This window comes from Xenopus laevis, chromosome 3L (genome assembly GCF_017654675.1).
Source record: "Xenopus laevis strain J_2021 chromosome 3L, Xenopus_laevis_v10.1, whole genome shotgun sequence".
Classification (NCBI taxonomy): domain Eukaryota; kingdom Metazoa; phylum Chordata; class Amphibia; order Anura; family Pipidae; genus Xenopus; species Xenopus laevis.
Genome location: NC_054375.1, coordinates 66617930 through 66639226, shown reverse-complemented (window position 1 = coordinate 66639226; position 21297 = coordinate 66617930). Strand labels below are relative to the sequence as shown.

General features: G+C 36.0%; 1 protein-coding gene across 1 annotated transcript in view; it reads right to left on the bottom strand.

Moving 5' to 3' along the window:
• The window catches only part of lgr5.L (leucine-rich repeat containing G protein-coupled receptor 5 L homeolog), a 110940-nt gene that overhangs the window by 14297 nt on the left and 75346 nt on the right, over window positions 1–21297 (bottom strand). The window contains 7 exon segments of the mRNA NM_001199223.1: window positions 4831–4902; window positions 4992–5060; window positions 6720–6791; window positions 10904–10975; window positions 11179–11247; window positions 14570–14641; window positions 17449–17664. Coding sequence (NP_001186152.1) covers window positions 4831–4902; window positions 4992–5060; window positions 6720–6791; window positions 10904–10975; window positions 11179–11247; window positions 14570–14641; window positions 17449–17664 — 642 coding nt within the window.

Below are 21297 nucleotides of genomic sequence, written 5' to 3'. Positions count from 1 at the left end.
AAAATGTATATGAAAAAATATAATTGCAACTGTGTTTTTCATGGAATATAATCTAGTGCCACACTAGAAGTTCAATACTTCTACACAATGTCCATTGTATACACGGTAACTGGCCTTCATAAGATCACATGACTGATAACTGCCATGAAGCAAAGAATAACAGCATTTGATCTCATCTGGGTCAAAATATCAGATACAATGCATCACTTTATATGAAAAACATATGGTGTTAAGCTCCTGAAGCCCATGAAAGCAAGGAGCCTACCATTCTTCAAATTATTACAGTTAAAATATTTTTGTCACTTGTTTTATGTTCACTACACTGGCAAAATGTAGAAATACTATAATACGATGTGTACAAATTAAATTATTTGAAATGGAATTATTTTCTCATGATCATTCTATTGTAAATGACAGTATCCTCATATTTAACAGCAGGAATAGCATAACATACCAGCTGGACAAAATAGCCTCATAACTAATGGATTAGATAACTTTTCATGGATAGTAACAAGGTGGTTCACCTTTAAATTAACTTTTAGTATGTTATAGAATGGTCAATTCTACTGTAAGTAATTTTATAATTGCCCTTCATTATTTAATTTTTTTACTGTTTTTGAATTATTTGCCTTTATCGTCGGACTCTTTCCCTTTAACAGAAATGTCTATATAATCTTGGCAAAGCACACACAAGCAGAGGTCAAGTCAAGAGTGAGTTTATGGTCATTTCATCCATATACGTTTGTACAGTACACAGTGAAACGAAACAACATTCCTCTAGGACCATGGTGCTACACACAACATAGATGTACCAGACAAAAAGTGCAAGTGCAAAAATATGCAACTCCTGCAAGACAGGACAGTATAGTGCAGGGACAGGACAAGACAGTGCACACTCAGCAGATGTAATATGTTAAGTAAATTATGCTAAATGTCAGACATGATGGGTGTATCATTGTGACATGACAGTAGCAAGAACATGATAAAGAATATGACGAACAACGGTTGCTTAGGGCTCCAGCTCTCACACTAATGACCAGAGAGTGCCAAGAATTACCAGCAAGCAGTGAGGGGGACAACGCCTAAAACAGGGGTAGAAGGCAGAAGAGGTAAATGCCCGGCTGCCCCTGCTGGTTTCCAAAATATTAAGGGTCAGAATTGCATTCATCTGAAGTGTAAAGCTACCCATACAGAGAGCTTTTTAAGGTCAGCCCACGTGGTGGGCCAAATCCAATTTTTGTCTTATCACATAGGAAGGCCATGCAGGCTCATCAGGAGATGTGGTCCAGGCCTGTGGGATTTTCCAAGCTATCCTACATCACAATTCAAAAAAAAAAAATGCACACTAAATTCACACCACTTAAAATGCTTTCCCCAGGCGGTGATCTCTTACTCATCAGCAATATACTGTGATGAGCTTAGAATGCTGAAAACCAAAGATCTTGCTTGTTCTAGGTCACTGGACCTGGAAACATTTTGCATGTTATTATTTCATAAATCTAACAAAAAACTGCTCCAACATATGATTGTCTGTATATGGTATATGCACAACATAATACTGCTAATGAAAACAAGAAAACTTAATCTGCCAGGAAATGCAAAAAAATAATAATAAAAGGCATCAGTAATAAAAACGTTATTTAAAAGGAGAGCTAGACAATAAAGTTAAAAAGCAGGGCTATGATCTCCTCCCAACTTTTCCCAGTTTTGTGAACGTTCCACACTTCTAACTGGTGCTATTCGTCTCATTTTACAGTTTTATTTACAAAGTTTGTTTTTGATTTGGGATATGGAATTTAAAAGAGACATCTTACATTTCCTTCAGATACAAGCGGAAGACAAGGAAAAAAAAAACCCACTGCAAGCCTATAAATAAAACATTCCCATAAAAAAGAACTGTGTATGGTATATTAGTGGAAAGTTTTTACAACAGTCACATTGGTAATAAAGCAATAAATTGTAATCAAGTGTTAATATACTGAGCGCTAAGTAAAGAAATACCTCTGCTATGATCTAATAGTTACTTTTATAAATTACAATTTTTATTTTAAAGAGCAACTAAGCCTTAACTCTTGGTGGTTTAAATAGAATATCAAGGCTTTAGTAATGCATGTCTAATTCTTATCAAACGTCATCTGTACTGAAATACCCAAGTACATAGTGTTCCCATTTTGTTCCCAAATCCAGGTCACCAGAGAAGATTTTCTATAGTTTGAAACTTACATACATGTAGATTATCTGTTGACATTATCTAGAAACATGTTTTGAATTTGTGGCAAATCTTATTTTTTGCAAAGGGACGGTCATTAAAAACAGAAAAAATCGGATAATTTTTATTGGCTGAGGTTATTTTAATTGCAAGCTATCAGGACTGAAATTGTCTATACATGTATTTCCTTTCATACAGTTTCTGGCGCTTGTATGGTGGCCTACCAATCCCAACTGTTCCCAATCCCAATTCCAATCTACTGAAAGCTGGGTCTGAAACAGACTTGTAATGCACATAACTGTACAATGCTTAATAAAGAGACTGAAACCCAATGGATAATCTTTTATCATCTGTCATCAGTGCTGCACCTGAATAATGCAGTGTAAAATAATGCAATACAATTATGCAGTGTATTATTTTTAGATGTCAAGTCTATATACAGCTATCAATTGTCACACAAGCACATTAAATAAAAAACAGATGTCTTTTAAAGTTATTGCATGAGAAATATATTAAGCTGTTTTTAGCAGGTTTTAATTATGTTTTCAAGGAAAATTAATTAACAGAAGCAAAATGTTGCAACAATGTGCTCATGAGATAATAGGGTTCAGTAACAACTGCAGCCACAGTTGCGGTCACGCAATGTACCTCTAATTTTATTAAAGTTACATGCACCTAAACAAACTTCCCACACTTGCACCAATCTTGCTCAAGTGCGCCAACTAACACAGGGAACTATAAATAGTTCTATAAATATAGATCTATAAATAGTGCTTAGTGGTGTCATTGGTTATATTCAGTGCTTAGTGATGGACCAGCACACCGATTATTTCCAAACAATTTATTGTATCCAACATTTCGGCCCTCGTTGGGGCTTTTATCAAGGATGTATAAAAATACATACTGTATATATAGTACAGTATGTTTTTGCCATTTTCCTAGACAGAAATCAGCCCAATCTCACACCATGCAACTCTGTACCCATCTAACATACTTAAAATAATATTTAGCTAAAATTTCTAAAACAACCAATTATTGCAAAAATGCAATTTATGCTAGTGCCCTTTAACTGCAACATATTCAACACACCTGTTCAAATAGACCATAGTGCAACCAATTCCCCAATTACATACATGCCCTCAATTCTATTCAATATGGACACTGTTAACTTAAAACAAGGTTATTATAACATGCATTTCTCCACTAGAGACAGCTGTCCCAACTGAGGAAGGACAGGGGTCTACCTAAAACTCTATGCATGTCTGTGTCCCATACCAATCTAAAACCATAAATATTTGCCACTATTGAGCAATAGAAGCAATATGTTGAGTGCTCTTCACAGCACTTTTAAACAGTTGCATTTTTCATGGATTCACAGCTGCTTTGATGGAAGCCCAACTCAGCATTAAATGTATATAATAAAGCATTTCGAGTCATATAATGCGTTATAATTTGTGCTTACCAATGCCTCTTGTGCCAAACAACAAATATGGATTATTTAGCCCGAGTTCAGTGACACCTTCTCCCATATGTATTAAAGGCATTAGTTTGCCTATGTGCAGTAAGAAATAACAACCAATAAGATCTTTGCTTTTAAAGAGGTAACCAGTAAATGTTGCCTGGGTTACTGCACCTGGGCAAATGAATGCATTTTACTATATATATGGGGGAAGGTGTTGTGGAACTCTAGTGTCTTTTATTACGTAACCCCATTTGTGCTTAAATAATGGTCATGAACCTCTGGCACAATTCTCTACATAATCCATGGGCCAGGGCATGTTTCATGTTCGCATACTTGCTAAAACATACTAGTTCATTTAGGACGAATATATTTATATGTATTCTGCAGCTGGAAAGCCGAATCCCCAGAGAATTTTAATTGCTGCATAAGAATAGCAAATTTCACCATGGAACAAGTTACAAAAAGAAAACTTTATGATGTGGAGAAAGCCCAGTAACAGTCAATGATTTTCATACACAATGCTCTTTAGCACACAATATGTCTCCAGTAAATGAGCTACTCAGTGTTCTGCATCCTGCGCTACTAATTTTCTTCCTTTTAATTGCTTGGAAGAAAGAACAAGTTATGTCCTTTCATAGCTGCTCTCAACATTTCTTGGCCCATTCATTGCCTTTGAACCGTATCTTAACAAGCACAGACAGAATCCATAAAAAGATTTCCCTGCTCCACGGAGACATTGCATGCATGTAGTAGGGCTTAGCATTTAATGGAGGGCAGATATTCTATAAAACTTCATCACTGAAGCTCAAAGACAACCTGCACCCAAAACAGATCCCCCCACTCGTGTGTAGCCCATATGCCAACTTCACATTGCCAGAAAAAAGATTTCACATCAAACCATTTGTCAAATAAATTGAATCAGATTTTTTTCGTTTTTTTATCAGGTAGCAAGAATTTTACTGTCTAAAATAAGCCCTTAATTTTTATTAGAAGCACAAGCAACTCATGCTAGAATATACTCTCAGATTACTTTTACTATTCATTATTCCTAAAATTGACTCCAGGTTTGCACAGAATCTGGAATAAGAGGCCACTAAAAACATGGGGCTCATTTCTCATCCATTAGCTCACTGGTAAAGATTTTCTCAAGGAAACTCACATCACTTTAAGGTTAGGCAGCTGATTGCAGACTGCGCTGGGGAGGTACACAAGCTGAGCTCCTGTCAGAGTCCTGTGGAAAGACAGGGAATGCAACTGAAATTACTTATATCAACTTTATATTCCCTTTTGTTTTTATTACATGAAGAAATAATAACTTACAAACTTTCCAGACTTGTAGTTCCAGTTAGATCAGGAAATTCTGTGATTTGTGAAGCCCCATTAAGAATCCTTAATACAAAAAAAGCAGAAAACAACATTTTTTTCAATTAAAGGATGAATAATAATTGTAGTGTTAATTATAGGCAAGTGGACCTAATTAATTCAAACTGAAAAAACATGTGGAAAGTACATGTTCACTGTCTGGTGCATACGACTCAACTCATTATTTTGCTCAACGTATGTACAATAGGCAGCATCAGTGTAATAAGAAAAAGACATTTTAATAACTACCTTTGTAGTGCTGTCACCTGGAATGCTGATGCATTAACCCTAGTGATGGATGGGCACCCAATGGTTACATTTTGAAATAGTGGAGATGAGTAGCTGTTGCTCTGTGTCAATACCAAATCTGATCGGTATGTTGGTACAGGTTTGGGATCTGTTATCCTGAAATTCATTATCTAGAAAGTTCTGAATAACGGGAAGGTCATAATCCTATTGGGATTTTTTAATGTTTAAATTATTTTTTCACAGACCTATGGTATGGAGATCCAACTTACAGAAAGATCCCTTATCCAAAAACCCCAGGTTCCAGGCATTCTGGATAACAGATCCCATACCTGTATATCTAAAGCATTAATATGGAATCCTTTAGAATTCCTCACTGATGTGTTGGAAAAAAAAAATCACATAGATTACTATACTTTGGAGCATTATGCCGCTGACCTTACGTCCTTTACCCCAAGTGCTGTGGCTGTGGTAATGCTATAAAAGTGTTGAGCCTAAGTGATCATCTGACTCCACTCTTTCTAACAAGGAAGATGCTCTGACTCCACTTTTACTTACTCTGTTAAAAGAATTGTTAAGTAGTGATGGGCAAAATTCGCGGAACAGCAAAAAATATATGGAAAAATCGTGAAACTAGAAAATTGACGCCTGCAAATTTTGGACGCACATCCAAAAAGTAGTTTGCGTCAATTATGGCGCTGCGTTAAAGTCAATGGACGGCCAAATAGTGTTGACGCATGCCGATTTTGACACTAGTGACTTTTCGGATGCATGTCCAACATTTGTTGACGCTGGCAAATTTTCGCAGGAGATTCGCAAAATGTATTCGCTGGAGGCAAAATGAGGAAATTCGCCACGAATTTGTGCCAGGCGAATTTATGTACCCATCACTATTGTTCAGTATAAAACTGAAAACTGGGTAAATAGACAGGCTGTGCGAAATAAAAAACGTATCAATATATGCTGGGCACAGGTTAAAGTTCTGGAAGTCCAGGGCATGACACCAAGCTTAGAAAAGGGTGTTAAAGACCCCGTATTGATTATTTATTTATGTTTAATAGTACACTGTGAAAAGACTGTACACTTGCTTTACATTAATCTCTCTTAAAATATATGACACACTGGAATGGTCCACTAGGTTCTTCTTAACACCTGAGACCCATAAGTTTCATTTGTAGAAGAGTGAATGAGACATTGGAAACTGCCAGTAGAAGCTGCCATAGTTCTTCATGAAGTGCCGTGAAAACGTCAAAATGTTCAATGGACCCTATTTTTTTTTTTTGTTTATTAGGCAACAACAAATGGACATCCTGTTTATCATTTATAGCACCTTGGGGCTTAATCCACATGATGGATTTATTTAAGAAAACACAATAACATAACAATAAAAAAGTGTTAGCTCTTCATTAGCAAATGTTATGATTTAGAATAATAACTCACAAAGTTCTAAGCTCAGGCAAATGTTGAAAGGCTGATCTTCCCACATGTTGAATAGGGTTGTCATAAAAGTGACTGTAACAAAAAAATATTTTAATATTAAAAGGTTATGGTTGGTTATGATGTTTTCCGTAAATGCTTTCAAAAAGATAATTTGCAATTCATGAAAGAGCTTTATTACAATATTTATGAAAGACAAAGTAGTGTTTAGCAGCTAAAAGCACTTTTATAAATGTCCACCGTGTCCAACCCACACGTTATAACTTTCCTCTTTTCCTTGAATGGGAGCAGAGCCTTCTTCTGCTCTTCATGTATGTTATGGGTTACAAACTATATCATGAAAAACTTCAAGAGCATAACATGTAAAACTTATAAGAGAAAAGTATGAGAGTTTATATGACAAGAGTTTGAAAGGGCAGCATTTTCAGGATTAGAAAAATTGCAAGAACCAAGGAACATAACCTTATATTGGAGGGATACAAATTAAAATACACTATTAAGAAAGTACTTTTTGAAATCAAGGTAAATACACTAAGAGGAAGATTTATTAATGTTTGAGTTGTGTTTTCCACAACAATTTTCGAGGTTATTTTTGAGTCAAAAATCTTTTTTTTGGGTAAAAATAAAAGCTATCCACTTCATGTAGAAGTCAATGGCAGATGTCCCTTAAACCATTTGAAGATATTAATAGCCTTCATAAGTTTTTTTTTGGAGGGTTTTGGCCCAAAAACGTGATCAATTTGAGTGATTTAAGGTTTTTTTTTCGGCAAAAACTCACTCAAGTTTTTGGGTTATCAACCCGAACTCGTTGATTGGAGTTTTTTTCCATTCAAGTTAGAAACTGCTTGAGTTGTGAGTTCATTCAAGTTCATGCAAGGTATAAAATTAGATCTTTGCTTAATAACCCCCTTAATCTCCTTCAAGTGCATACACGTGATGAATATACACAACTTTAAACAATTAAAACTGCATTAGAAGGACCAACTGCTTCTTTTATTCTTCCAAATTTTCCATGGTTTGTACTGAGCTCTGTTAGATATGACTTTACTTCGCAGAACCTCAATATTCACTTTAGGGTATGTCCAATGTTGGACGCAAGAGTGTAGGCTATTGAGGAAAAAATGGGTAACCTCAAAAATCAAAAAACAATTAACTTCTTTCTTGCGCTCTTTAGTGAAAAAAAATTATTTTGTTTGTTTCCTGTTGGGAGGTGCTCAATGCAGGTCCTGCTGCAAAACAAAGGCCTTTTTACCATAGACTCAGAAAAATTGATACAAAGGCACACTCCACACAATGCTTCTGCAAAAACCGAAAACGTCTTTTTCTTTTATTGAAGTAAGATCCGAGCAAACGTTTCAGGAGCAAGTCGCTTCATCAAGTGCTTCTCAAAAATTTATATTTTATGCGATCATAACATTTGAAAAATGAGGAGAAAATCAGATAAAACATAGGTAGGTACAGCTACTGTATAAAGATAAGTATAAAAAAAAAGGTTCTGATAGAAAGCATGGGCATAATTATTGTTAGTGTGTATGCATAAGTGGACATTGATAAAGTTGTAGAATATTATAACTGCATTTATACAGTAGAATAGCTTAACTACAAAAAAAAATATTATTATTAAAGAAGGCCCCAAATTTGGCATACCAATAAATCAAATTGCTTGAAAATCCATAGAAGCTAATTTCACAGAATATTTTCATGGTGGCAAAATTGAAAAAAAGCTCATGAATTATAATATGTACATACTTTTGCTTCTTTATTTTTGTAGACATCTTACTTTTGAGAATTTATATCAGCACATGCATAAGATCTCCAATGGGGAATGTTTTTTTCAAGACAGGGTGCAGAGAGAATTGACAGCTGTAGCATGACCGGAATGCTGCTATTTGATAGCTCTCAGGTGATGGAATTCATAAGATACAATGTGGGAGTGCCATTTTTTTTTAACTATTTTAAACCTTTACAGTACTTCTGTAAAAATTAGAATGCAATATCAAGCCTAATGATTCTTTAGTACAGGCATGTCCAAAGTCCGGACCATCGGCCAATCGTGACCCATTTTCAAATTTACACCAGCCCACAGGCTCCGTCATGAAATTCATAATATTGTGGCCAGCCAGCACAGTGCAATCAGGAATCGTGTAGCAGTAGCAGTAATATTTGGGCACATTAGTGAAATGATCTGCCACTTGGTCTATACTGCTGCCTGTGTGCTGAAGGTGTTAGCAATAGACACGTATTGACGCGCTGCTCTCGCATACTTCTTTAGGGCTGAAGGTGCAATAGACGTACTGATGTGCCAGTACAGTAAACTAAAGAAGTATGCAGTGTGTCGCTACGTTCCAGTACGTGTCTATTGCTAACACCTTCAGCACACAGGCAGCAGTATAGACCGAGTGCCAGATCATTTCACTAATGACTATTGTGCCCAAATATTACTGCTACGGCTACACGATTCCCTGTTTAAATGAGGCGCAGAGAATAAGTCCAAACAGACTCCACTTCTCCACCTCCTAAGCTAGCTTCCTCGGAATGGAAGTCAGGCTGAATGGTCGGCCCCCACACATTTTCACCTCACCAAATGTGGCCTTTGTTGCAAAAAGTTTGGAAACCTCTGCTTTAGTACCGTGAAGTTGAAAGAGACTACACCTGATGAAGAGGCACACGTCCATTTGTACTTTGATTCTGGATTGACTTCAAAAACATGAGGGTCTCATCCCCTTCTTTGGAGTGTGGGTACATTATTTTGCAAGCTGAGTCTCACCAAATGATTGCACACCAGGCCATACATTAGTTTTGTTGACATTTAACATAGCAGCAATATGCAATCCACGGGTATATTTATGTTAAAATAAATAGCAGCCCTTGTATTGATGGGTTAAAATGTTTTTGACTTTACATTTGGGTGTTCTGACCTTGGGATTATACTTTTCAACATCATGTGCTGTTCAGCATCTGAATTACAATTTTTCTTCTTTGATTTACCAGTATTGTGAACTGTTTTATGTCTTGCTCAATTGTCTAATCATTCCAGTGTGGAATGTGGTTTTGGTTATAGGATTATCCAGCCACACTAAGGCAAATTTGTTGTTTTTTTTTTCTTTTGGTTTCTGTCTCAGTCTCTTAGGGTTGTGTTCATGAATAATGCAAAGCATGTATTTATTGTCATTAAGACTACATTGAATTTACCATTTGTATTTCCTATTTGTATTGTACGCCAGTTAAGTTCTTATTTAACCCCTTTTTTTATACCTAGACTAAAATCCTCCTAAAAAAAATAAAACTTTGTTCACTAATGCATTTTAGGTGCACTGTAGGTTGGATTAACCTATGGCATATGCTAGGGATATAGTTATCATTATCTCCAGAAAGCTCTGCATTTGTGCCCGATATTCCATACTGAGCCAAATTCTTAGCAACTGGACTGGCTGAACAAATATACAAATGTTCATATTCACTTAAGTGTACTTCTGTAAGCAGTTCTTATGTTCTCCAAATTATCCTTCCCTGTTTAAACCCTTTTTCTACCCACCTCTGCTATTCTCTGTTCAAAGAACAGAGATGGGGGAAGTGAATCCTCTTGGGTCAGTTTTCATTGGTGGATCAGAATGGATGCATACTCCTAAAAGGTCCAGATTTATAACCCAAAAAATGGGATGAGGCATACTAAAGAATAGATAGAATTTGATCATAATGGGTCATGGTCCAGACTGGGGAGCATTGCAGGGACAGTCTATTTAGACAACCTTTTTTTTATAATTGGAGCCAAATTCAACTTAAATAACAGGATCCACCCCAGGTGTAGGCAGTGGGCGTTTTACGCTGCCTTTGTCCCTTTCTCTTTTCTCTTTTGTGGTCCTCTTTTTGTGTTTTAATTCAAATTCTGCTTACTATTTATTTACTATTTACACATCATTTTTTTTATTCTTCTATATTAGTTGGGGAAATTGCTAAAGTTTCCTTCTGTTCCCTTCTGTGCCTGTGTAAATGAGACATGTGCCCTGTGTTGTGGGGAATTGTACTGTGTACTAGGTAAACGTGTGAATTTCAAGGAAGATCATGGGCAAAGAAGGCTCTAGGACCTGCAGTTTCCAATTTTGTTTAGAAAATAGATTACTGTATATACTTATAATACTGCATAGATGCAAACTACATTAATTCCAACTATATTTTATTTAACTTACATTGTAATCAGAGAAGGGTTTCCAATGAATGCTTGTTCAGGGATAGATTTGATGTTGTTGCTATGAAATCCCCTAAAAAAAAGATGGATGGTAATCAATGAAAGCAAAGTTATATGTTGAGAAATAATGAATACTGTATATAAAAACTCTATTTTCGATACGGTTCCTAGTTTTTTTATGTTCTGCAATAGTGTTTTATTTATGTTTAATATATTATAACTGACATCAAGGCCTGTGCTGCATAATATACAATGTGTTTTGTAATTTACACTTACAGTTCTTTAAGGTTCTTCAGGGTTTTTATGGCAGCAGGAAATTCATCTAGATTATTGTAGTTCAAGTCTCTAAAACAAAGTGAAAGAGCACAATCAGCAGACATTGAGTCGTATTTTATACCTGAATATGCTTTTTTGTTAACACAAACAGTATATTATCTCAATAAAACAAGCAGTTAGTAAAGTTCAAACCCATCATTGGCCGATAGTGTAATAAACTCAAAAGCTGGTAACTGCTGCTTTTTGGTACATAACCATAATCTATAAGAAAAGCAGGCTTGTGCAAGTTAAGTTCTACCTATGGGCATGCTCTTTCAAGTTGTCCCCTTTCTATATCTGCGTCTCAGGAGCATGAAGGTTCCAAATGTTACTGTATGAGTGCTAAACTAGCCTCTCCCATGTCAACATAAGGAGGTTGTTGGGGGCAGCACTAGATAGAGTGTTTTCATGAGAAAAGCTGAAGGGCTGATGATTCACATTGTTAGATTTGATTATATTGATAAATCCCACAGGAATTATATATATTCTGAGCACAATACTAGTAACTTTGTCTTGGATGTCTGTAGATATGATCTCCAAAATGAATATATTGGATATATATATATATATCGCCTCTCATTTCTGATGATCTTAGCAGTTTGAATTACTAAATGGGGTTCAAATCCCCGGGCTTCAGCTTATTGTTGTTCCCTGAATTACTGCACTTAAGTATTGAAATGGGTATTGTACCATTTCTAGTCTTTTTTATAATGAACAAACATACAACGGAGAAATGAAAATGTTTGCCTTCAAATTTACGAAGCTTTTAAAATAAATATGAGGGTATAAGATTTGTGGGGCATTATTTATAAAATACAGGATTAAACTGCAAGTACTGTAGATCAGTATTACACTGTTTTTCCCCCTGCTTCAGCTAATTTTAGGTTAGAGACTTGAAGTCTCTAATATTACATAAAGCCTTCCTGTTGTACAGTAAGCATGCCATATGCTCCATAAGGAAATTGAAGACCAAAACTAACCCTGTAATTTTTTTTTTTCTTCTCTTCTGGCTGGCTTCATGATATTTTTACTACACAGGAAAACACTAGTCATCTCTGGATTTAACAAACATATTATTACAAACATGGTTAAAAAGATTACTTTTCAAAGTCTGTCAGAGGCCTTGAAAAACTGTCAGATGTTTTTTTTTTATGTTGCAGAATACTCCTCTGAAAAAAATGTGACAACTGAGGACAAGTTGCCAAATAAACAAAATATGTACTTTTTGTTAAACCTTTCTAAGCTTACTGGTGCCAGATTGCAAGACAGACCCAATTATAGATATTAAATGTATTCAAATTCCACGTGTCTATTTTCCATACAATAGAAGGATTTTTTTTTTAATTTTTTTTAAAAATTGCCAGTCAAAGGCCAGCACTGAAAACAAGTCAGACAAGAAGGACAGAGGATGATAAAAATAACATGGCAAATGGAATTGAGTGTACCTGCACACCCACTGCTCATTTTTTGTGGATGCGGATGGGGTGTGTTTTTCATATGGGGTAGATATGCCCGTTTGTGGTTGTGCAGCTTATATGAAGTCTGCCAGTCACTAGCGTGAAAACCAGAACACTGATGATTCTATTCACGTAAATGACAGTTTTTGCTGTGTGCCATGGCTCTCACAAAACAGATTCCAGACACAGGCTCACATTGGGCAACTAATGTGTTATCCTAGCTAAAGGAACAAACTTTATGCATTTTTAATGTGAATAATGATACAAAAGCACAGGCATGTATCTAAAGTGTCAGTATATTAAACTGATGGAGTATTAATCAATCAGTTTTCTCAAACTATAATAGAAGGTGTCAAGGGTAATCACAGAAATCCTCTCTGCATAACAGTTTTTTCTAAGTGTAAAATGTATACAATGTATAATTTCTTTTCACAAAAGTCTGATTTACTGTTGGAGCCTCTGCAGACTGTGATGTCTCTTTTTGAAATATAAGAGGCTGACCTCACAGTTGTAAATATATTGTTTTACACTAACCCCCCTAGTTCTGACCTATATAGAGATTTTTAAAAATGACAAATAATAAATTCTAGTTATTGTTGCCGCATTTACACAATTGTACTGTTATAAATAGCAATTTTTTTTTTTTTTAAAAAAAAAGGCAAGTTCGATTTATGTGCAGATTTAGGGATTATTGTCTGCAAGTATACAGCAAAAAATGCAGAAAGAGTATAATAAGGAAAATGGCAGTTAAAGTATAACACAGAATGTACAATACCCCTCCAAAGGTATATATAGGTAATAAATATCAAAGGATGAAAACAGAGCTCACCACATTTTGCTAGAGTGAAATTGCACAGTTGTCTATTTACCAATACAGGATTTTTAGGGGTATATTTCATAAAGGGTGAAAATAGAGCAAGCTTTCTTTTAATCCTTTTATAAATAAACCCTGAAAACCCCTATACAGGTGAACAGGGAGCTGGAGAGTTCCCCTATGGTGATCTGTAATGGACTCTATTTTCATATGCCCAAGGCAATTAACAAAAAATATAGACAAATCATTTCAGCAACTGAAAATCGATATTACTTACATAAATACTGGCACAGAGCATTTTATGTGAGTGTCCCTTCATCTGTTCCAGCATAACAAACAGTTGTATGTACATTATTAAAAGGTTCGTAAAGTTATATGTCTAATCTATCTAACACATAATCTAATTTATAGCATATCTTATCCCTTAAATACTCAATTACATTGCCATTTATTAAAACCTTGTTGTTGTTCATATGATGAGAAACAGGCAAATACTGTTACAGTGAAAAAGTTTTGTTTATTTTCCCTGAATTCCAGCACCTCATTGAAGTATACAAATACAGTATAATGTTTCTACTTTTGCCTTGATAGACCTTTCGAAGAGCTCATCATATGATTAAGAGCAGAAAGAATAAAGCATTGTAAACTGGTTAACTTTTTGAAACATAAGCCTCTAATGGAATTAGCAACAGAGACAACAAGTGTATTGACTTTCCCATTAGTCACACGCCATGGGGCTAATAGGTAAAAGAGTACTAACATGTAACATACTCTTCGTTTACACCAGCAAAGAAAAGGCAATTATGTGGAAATGTATATAGTTGTATGTGGGTTTTTGTTGCACTAATGGACCTTCTTTAGCATGAATAATGGTTCAGATGGCTAGAGAAGGCAGAGGTACTGTGAATAGGTAGGATTTGTTTTATACAGTCATCATATGAACAATCATACCAAACACTTGGCAATTAGACAAGCCAGAAAGCACATTTGCCCTTTGAGCTATTTTTTATTCTTTTTTTTTCTTTTTTTGAATATCAATGAAAACAGTGAAAAGGTTGAAAGAAATAAGAGGTCAACTCACAAAGTCTCCAGACTGTGGAGCCCGTCAAAGCATTTCTTTCCCAGGGAGTAGATTCTATTGTTATGGAGATGGCTGCAGGGGAACATTAAAAGCACAGTCAGAAAGCATGCTGCGCACGGTGAACCTATGCAAACTTCATCAATGGATGCTTCTAAAGAAACGTGTTTTCAAGCATGCACTTATTGTATACAAGTCAAGCACTGCCAAAGAATTTATTGGAGGGCATGCACCTCAGACTTGAACGTTCCTCCGGCAAGAAGATTGGCAGCTGTTTTATGGTTCAGGAATTAATGCATAAGATGCCTTTAATGTCTTCTGTTTTTCAGCCACTTCTTTGATAAAGAGGTAAACTAGCATGTTGCATATGAAGCAGAAGGCAGATGACCACAAGAACACAGAAATCAGGATACTAGTGAGCTCACATTTTAGGTATTTTGGGCTTCCTACTGTTTTTGTCTACATTAAGATCTATGTGTTTATTCAGAATTTCACATGGGGTTAGACCTACTAAACAGAAGACTTATTTTTATATATAACATGGCTGCATGATTTACTCTGCCAAAACTATTATACAAAAAAAAGGACTTTAGCTAAATAGTTTCTCCCTTGAACATACATTTTAAATAGTATTTAGATAAAAAAAAGCAGCACTTAGAGAAAAGACAAGCTCATTCACTTCATTAACGATCCAACACTGTGTCTGGTTTTCCAATCTCAGCCTCTTTTATTAAGAACTTATTAAAGTCAAGTGTTAAAATACTCTGTTATGTTATTTGGACACGGAGAGGAAATGTTGTTATTCCATGTTAAAAAGCTACACAGACTTATTATGTGCCTCGTGGGACTCACTACAACAAGACATATTGGGAATTTATATGAGAAAGGAGATGAAAATAAAATTCCAAATGTAATATTTGCCTGCGGCACATTTTACATGGTGGACTATTTCCGCCATTGAGAGATGGAAATTCCTGCTAGACATACAATTTCCTGAAAGCCGAGAAATGCTTTTGTATTTAAAATAAAGCAGAATATTCTGCAAGCCAACATGTTCTAGACAGGACAGTTTGAAGGTGCAGTTTCATTTTACTGGTCAAAGCAGCAATGTTTTCATTATCTTATGATTGTCAGTGGTTTCCTTGGAATTCCCTGTTTGCTAGTAAATGTTCAAGATTTAATTGAATGAGAAATTGGAATTATATCCAGACCCTTATGCTGAACTACGTTTTGTAAAATAATTTTATTTGTATTTTGCCTGTATCATTATTATGATAGCCCATTTAACTATATTGTACTATATATGGAGATGATGTATAATCCACACATTCGTGAAAATATCATGTTGCCAAACACACCAAACTGCCTGCAAAAGGGCTAAAATGTTGCTTTCACAAACTATAATAATCATAATGTAAATTACATTGTTATGCTAAGTCATAATGCTTAGTTTTGTTCCTGTAGACCCTGTATTTCCAATTATGAGACTAACACAATTTGGAAAATTCTGCTGTCTCTAGGAACGGATATCTGGTGGATGCCACATTTTTGTTCACATAAGCAATTTAGAACAATCGCACACCCTTAGAGAGATCAGCCTGGTGCACAATATTAGAGGATCAGCAACCTCACAATTGGTCTGGGAAGAAGACATCGGCACACGAGGCATTAGCATTGCAGGAAGCACCCTGCTCGTTTATTGTGTGGAATGCAACGTTTCGGGGAAACGCCCCCACAAAGGGCATGTCCCAGAAACGTTGCATTCTGCACAATAAGCAGGGTGCTCCCTGCAACGCTAATGCCTTGTGTGCCGATATCTTCTTCCTAGACATTTTTTGTTCAAAGCCTTATATTTTAAGGGCTAGAGCCCTAGCATGCTGCTGCCCACCCTCACAAAAAAAGTGTAAGACTAGGATACTAGGATGGCACAGCTGAAATTTCCTAACTGTGACAGTATGCCTTTAAAACAGACTGAATAAAGATGGCCATGCATTATATGATCTGCTCAAGGGTCATGGAAGGAACAGATTTTGGGCCCACAAGCCTATAACTGCATAAACTGTTAGGGTTCTACACAGTATGGCTGACTACACCTGATCATATTTTCCACAGGGGCCTACGAATATCTGTACCAATTAGACTGTCTGGATAAATAATTATGTTGGCCACATGTCTGCAATATTTGCATTATTACCTAGGGCAAGCACTTTTACTTAGAGAAAAAGCAGACAAAAGGTATGACAATTTGTGGCGGTGAATACTTTTTAAGCATCCACCCATTGCATTAACAATAAAGTGGTCTGTGCTTCCTTTTTTTTGGAATTGGTTTCTAGTTTGTAAGGAAGCCAGCATTCCGCTTACTCTTCCGACTATACTTATTGTGAGGCTTTTGTACAGGACAGGTGACTATTACCCATCTGGCTGACAACGAGAATGGTGACATACTATGTATAAATAGTAAAAGGAAGCTATATTAAAATAATCAGTAAGAAATATAAAACAGCATAAAAAAGTATTTTTTTCATTTGTGTCCTTTCTTTGTGCCCTGTTATTAAGAGAAATAGAATATATGCAACCTGCATTGTTCATGGAAAGATGAGAAATCCCTTTAAGCAGGGAGTAAAGAACTGCTCAGAGAACACGTGAGTGTATAAGAATAAGTGCTTTTACACTAATGGGTGGGTGAAATGGGGCCATGAAGTTTGGAAGTCATTGTTTTATTTCAGGTAGGTATCTAAAGCAAAACATTTCATTTGTGCATCTGTACTTAGTATGGTTCATATAATTCACCCAAAGTGATATTTTCCCTTAAACAAAGGTGATATTCTGAAGCAAATAATTCAATTTGCATATAAACAACTTCAAACCCAGTTTAAACGTACAGAACTACCAGGCTTGAAAGGTTTCCGAAGGCATAATCTGGTATATGATGAATCTTGTTTAGTGCCAAGGTCATAGCCTGTAATGCAGACAAGCTTTCAAGGGCTCTCACAGGAATCTCAGTTAAAGAATTGTCATCCAGCCAGAGGTGACGGAGGGAAAATAAACCATTGAAAGAGCTTGGTGGAACATAGCTGATATGGTTTGCATCCAACCGCCTAATAAAAAAAACCAAAAAACATATTACATTAGTATTGCTAAAGAGCTTGAAGAAAATGTTCTCAATAAGTTGCATGCATTGTGTTATATTTTATCCACATTGATTGGCTTTTGTTGTCTGTAAGAAATGTAGCCATGAATGGGCCAGTGGTAAATTCCAAAAATATATTTCTTCTACATCTAAGGACCATCATCCAAGTCTGGCTCAGAGACTGGAAAAAGATAATTCTGGTGTGGAGCCAAGCATCTCACTATGGTATTCCCATTAAGCAGTGATGGAATTCAGAAACAACTAAGTAATGACATTAGTCCTGGCAAGAAATTAGATCAGAATATGTGTCACTGGATTTGTCTTAACATGAATAGGGATATTAGTCATGCATACTGATTATTTTTTTTTTCTTTTGCCTAAAGTCGGAAGCATTTTGTCTTTCACATCAAAGAGTGACTTTATCCTGAGATCTTTCTGCTTAATTATGCTTAGTACAGGGGAATACCTATACTGTCTCAGTTGTATGGTAGCTTTCTGTTTAGTCCATCAATATCTCAGAATCTTTCTAAGTTCATTCTTTTCTCCTAGACATGTTTAAATCAGTATCTTAGGCATGTGTGATTTGTGTAGCCAGTGGAAATACAAGACTGTGTGCCTGAGGCACCATTCAGCATGAGGAGGGGGTTATGAAATGATGGGGTTTAGAGCTCACAGAGGCTGAAACTAATGCTATTCTACAAAACCATAGTGCAGGTGTTATAACCAATTACTTCCTTTAAAGTTAACAAACTGATGAAATCATTACTGTTTTGTTTTGCAGGTTATTCATGAATTTCTTTCTTATCAGATAAACAAAAATAAAACCCATTATACAGGCATGCTTAATGATGTCACCTATCTTCTGGATTATACAGGGCACAAGCTCATTGTTACAAATTGCCCTTTGCTACTAGAGAAGAACTTGAGCAAAACAAAATCAAATAGTGCAAGGTTAACTAAACAATTACATTTTTTAGGAAGTCTGTGTTTTAAGGAAATACAGCTGGCCATACAGACAATCTAACACTGTATGGCTGGAAAGCTCACAAGGTCTCGCCAGCAGTTCTAATGTAGGCGTCAAAATTCTGACAATGTTTGCAATGAAAATTCAGAAAAATAAAGCTAAACAAGTCAAAGTTCTATCAGCAAACAGAAAGCCTGAAATGTTTACAGTACATGTTTCCATTAGACTAACCCTGAGGCAAAGACAATTTTCATTTGAGGTAATGACTTTTGCATGATGTTTTGGGCCAACTGTTAGAAGGTTGGTCTACATGTATTCTAAACAATGAATATGAGCAAGCTAATTAAGCTCACATTTTACCTGAATTTTTAAGGAGCTGATGGGTTCTTTCCAAAATATTCTTTTTCCTCAGATGGGCATATTGTAGACAGATCTGTTAACTGATTAAACTGTTGCTCAAATTGTCTATGTTGTTGCTGCACTAGAAAACCAGTGCAACATAATTCCAAGGGTTATCGCATGCTGACAGCTCTAGTCCAGGGTTGTATTCTTAAAGCAGTATTACTTAGTATAATTTTTCCCCAGCTCTCCTGAACTCGTGTCTAAGTTATCCTGCAAAATAATTCCCCAATGAGAATCTCAACTGATCTGGATCATGTTTGATTACAGTGTAATACCACAAAGCCAACATTTCATAATAATGTTGCTGACGTAAGGCAAGGCAAGTCTCATTGGTGAATTATCTTGAATCCATAATTAAGTTTTTGGTTTGCAAAATTCTGAATAGAGTAAAAATGCAATCTTTGTCAATCAATGCTCTGCTTTTGCCTTTATTAATCCTCTGAATTCTTTTTTTTTTTAAAGCAAGTTCTAGATTCATCATGTTGTAATATAAATTAAGAAGAATAATTATAAAAGAAGTGCTTTTAAACATGCTAGGCATTTTATAACAGACAAACAAACGAAAGCAATGAAATGCTGAAACCCAGAACAAGGGCTTAAAAGAACCGTAATTCCAAAAAATGAAAGTGTTTTAAAGTAATGAAAAAATCATGTAGTGTTGCCCTGCACTGGTAAAACGGATCTATTTGCTTCAGAAACACTACTATAGTTCATATAAACAAGCTGCTGTGGAGCTATGGCGGAAATTGAAAAAAGGCACAGGTTAAATAGTGGATAAGCGAAAACACCATTATTACAGAGAAAAGGGAAATCACTTGGATAAAATGGAGTCTATGGGAGACAGCCTTTCTGTAATTCTAAGCTTTCTGGATAACAGGTTTCCGGATAACGGATCCTATACATGTACTTTAAAACTTTCACTTTTTGATGTTTCTTTAAAATAATGAATGACTGTAGACAGCAACTTGCTTCAGAGTCGGCCACAGTCAAGCTCTATTAGGTAAAGTGTTTCAGAATGTTTTTGCTCCTTCCCTCTATAATGGAGAAAAGGTTCAAGCAATTTTAGTTTCTTAATAGCAGACAAGATAGTGGCGGTGGCGAGGTATCGACTATTGTCAGCATTTCCCATTTAACAGCTGCTCTTGCCTTTTAAAGAAAGTTACCTGATCTCCATGTATCCTAATTCACAATGGACACAAAACATTACCGACTTCAAATGCTGATGGGAACAAAAGGTTCCATTTGGGTGAAAGCTTTGTGAAAGTTACTTTGTTGCCTTAAAGCCCTTAACCCCATCCACTGTCTTCCTAATTGTTTAACTTGTTTCAGAAATGCATTCCGTGTGTAAATCAGAAATGCAGGAGACACCTGGTGAACAGAAAATTGCTAGACGGCATGAAACAGGAAACTAAAATTCAGCACACCTTTATCTGAAGGGCACAGCGCGGCTCGAATGAACAAAGAAATCCTAGTTTTCTTTTGCTCAAAGACATCATTTGTCGCAGTGGTGTTTGCCTGGCCATAGTGCCCTCTCTGTCTTGCTGCTTATCATCCCATCTCATGTCGGATTCCCAGTCATTAAAGGCAACCATTAAGAGCTGTCATGCTTCCTATGTGCTCAATAGCTATTTTTTTTAACTCTGCTGACTAACTAACTAAAGAGGTTTCTTCTCCACCACTTCATTAAGTGAATGGTTTTGATATACGAGACCACAAGATATCGACATATTTAGGGACTGGGATAAAAAAAAGAAATAAAAGGCAACTTTGTCAATTCACTATCACTTTTGTTTGGTCGCAACGTGAGATGAGTAAGTTATCAGCTACACAGGATCAGCTTCTGAAAATATATTTTGCAGTTTTGTGAAATGATTACACTGAAAGATACACGGTGTGCATATTAGAGACTTTGCTCTGAAGCAAAAGGGCTAACCACTCATTCCAAGCATACAGTGTATGTCCCTATATATACAGGTATTTTATACATGGCAGGTTGTAATGGGCCTCCTTGATTCTATTACAGGTACAGAACCTGTTATCCAGAATGCTTAGCACCTGGGGACTTCCAGATAAGAAGTCTTTCTGCAATTTGGATCTCCATAGCTTAAGTCTGCTAAAAAACCATCTAACCATTAATTAAACCCAACAGGATTGTTTTGCGTCCAATAAAGATGAATTAAATCTTAGCTGGGATCAAGTTCAAGGTACTGTTTGATTATTACCGAGAAAAGGAAA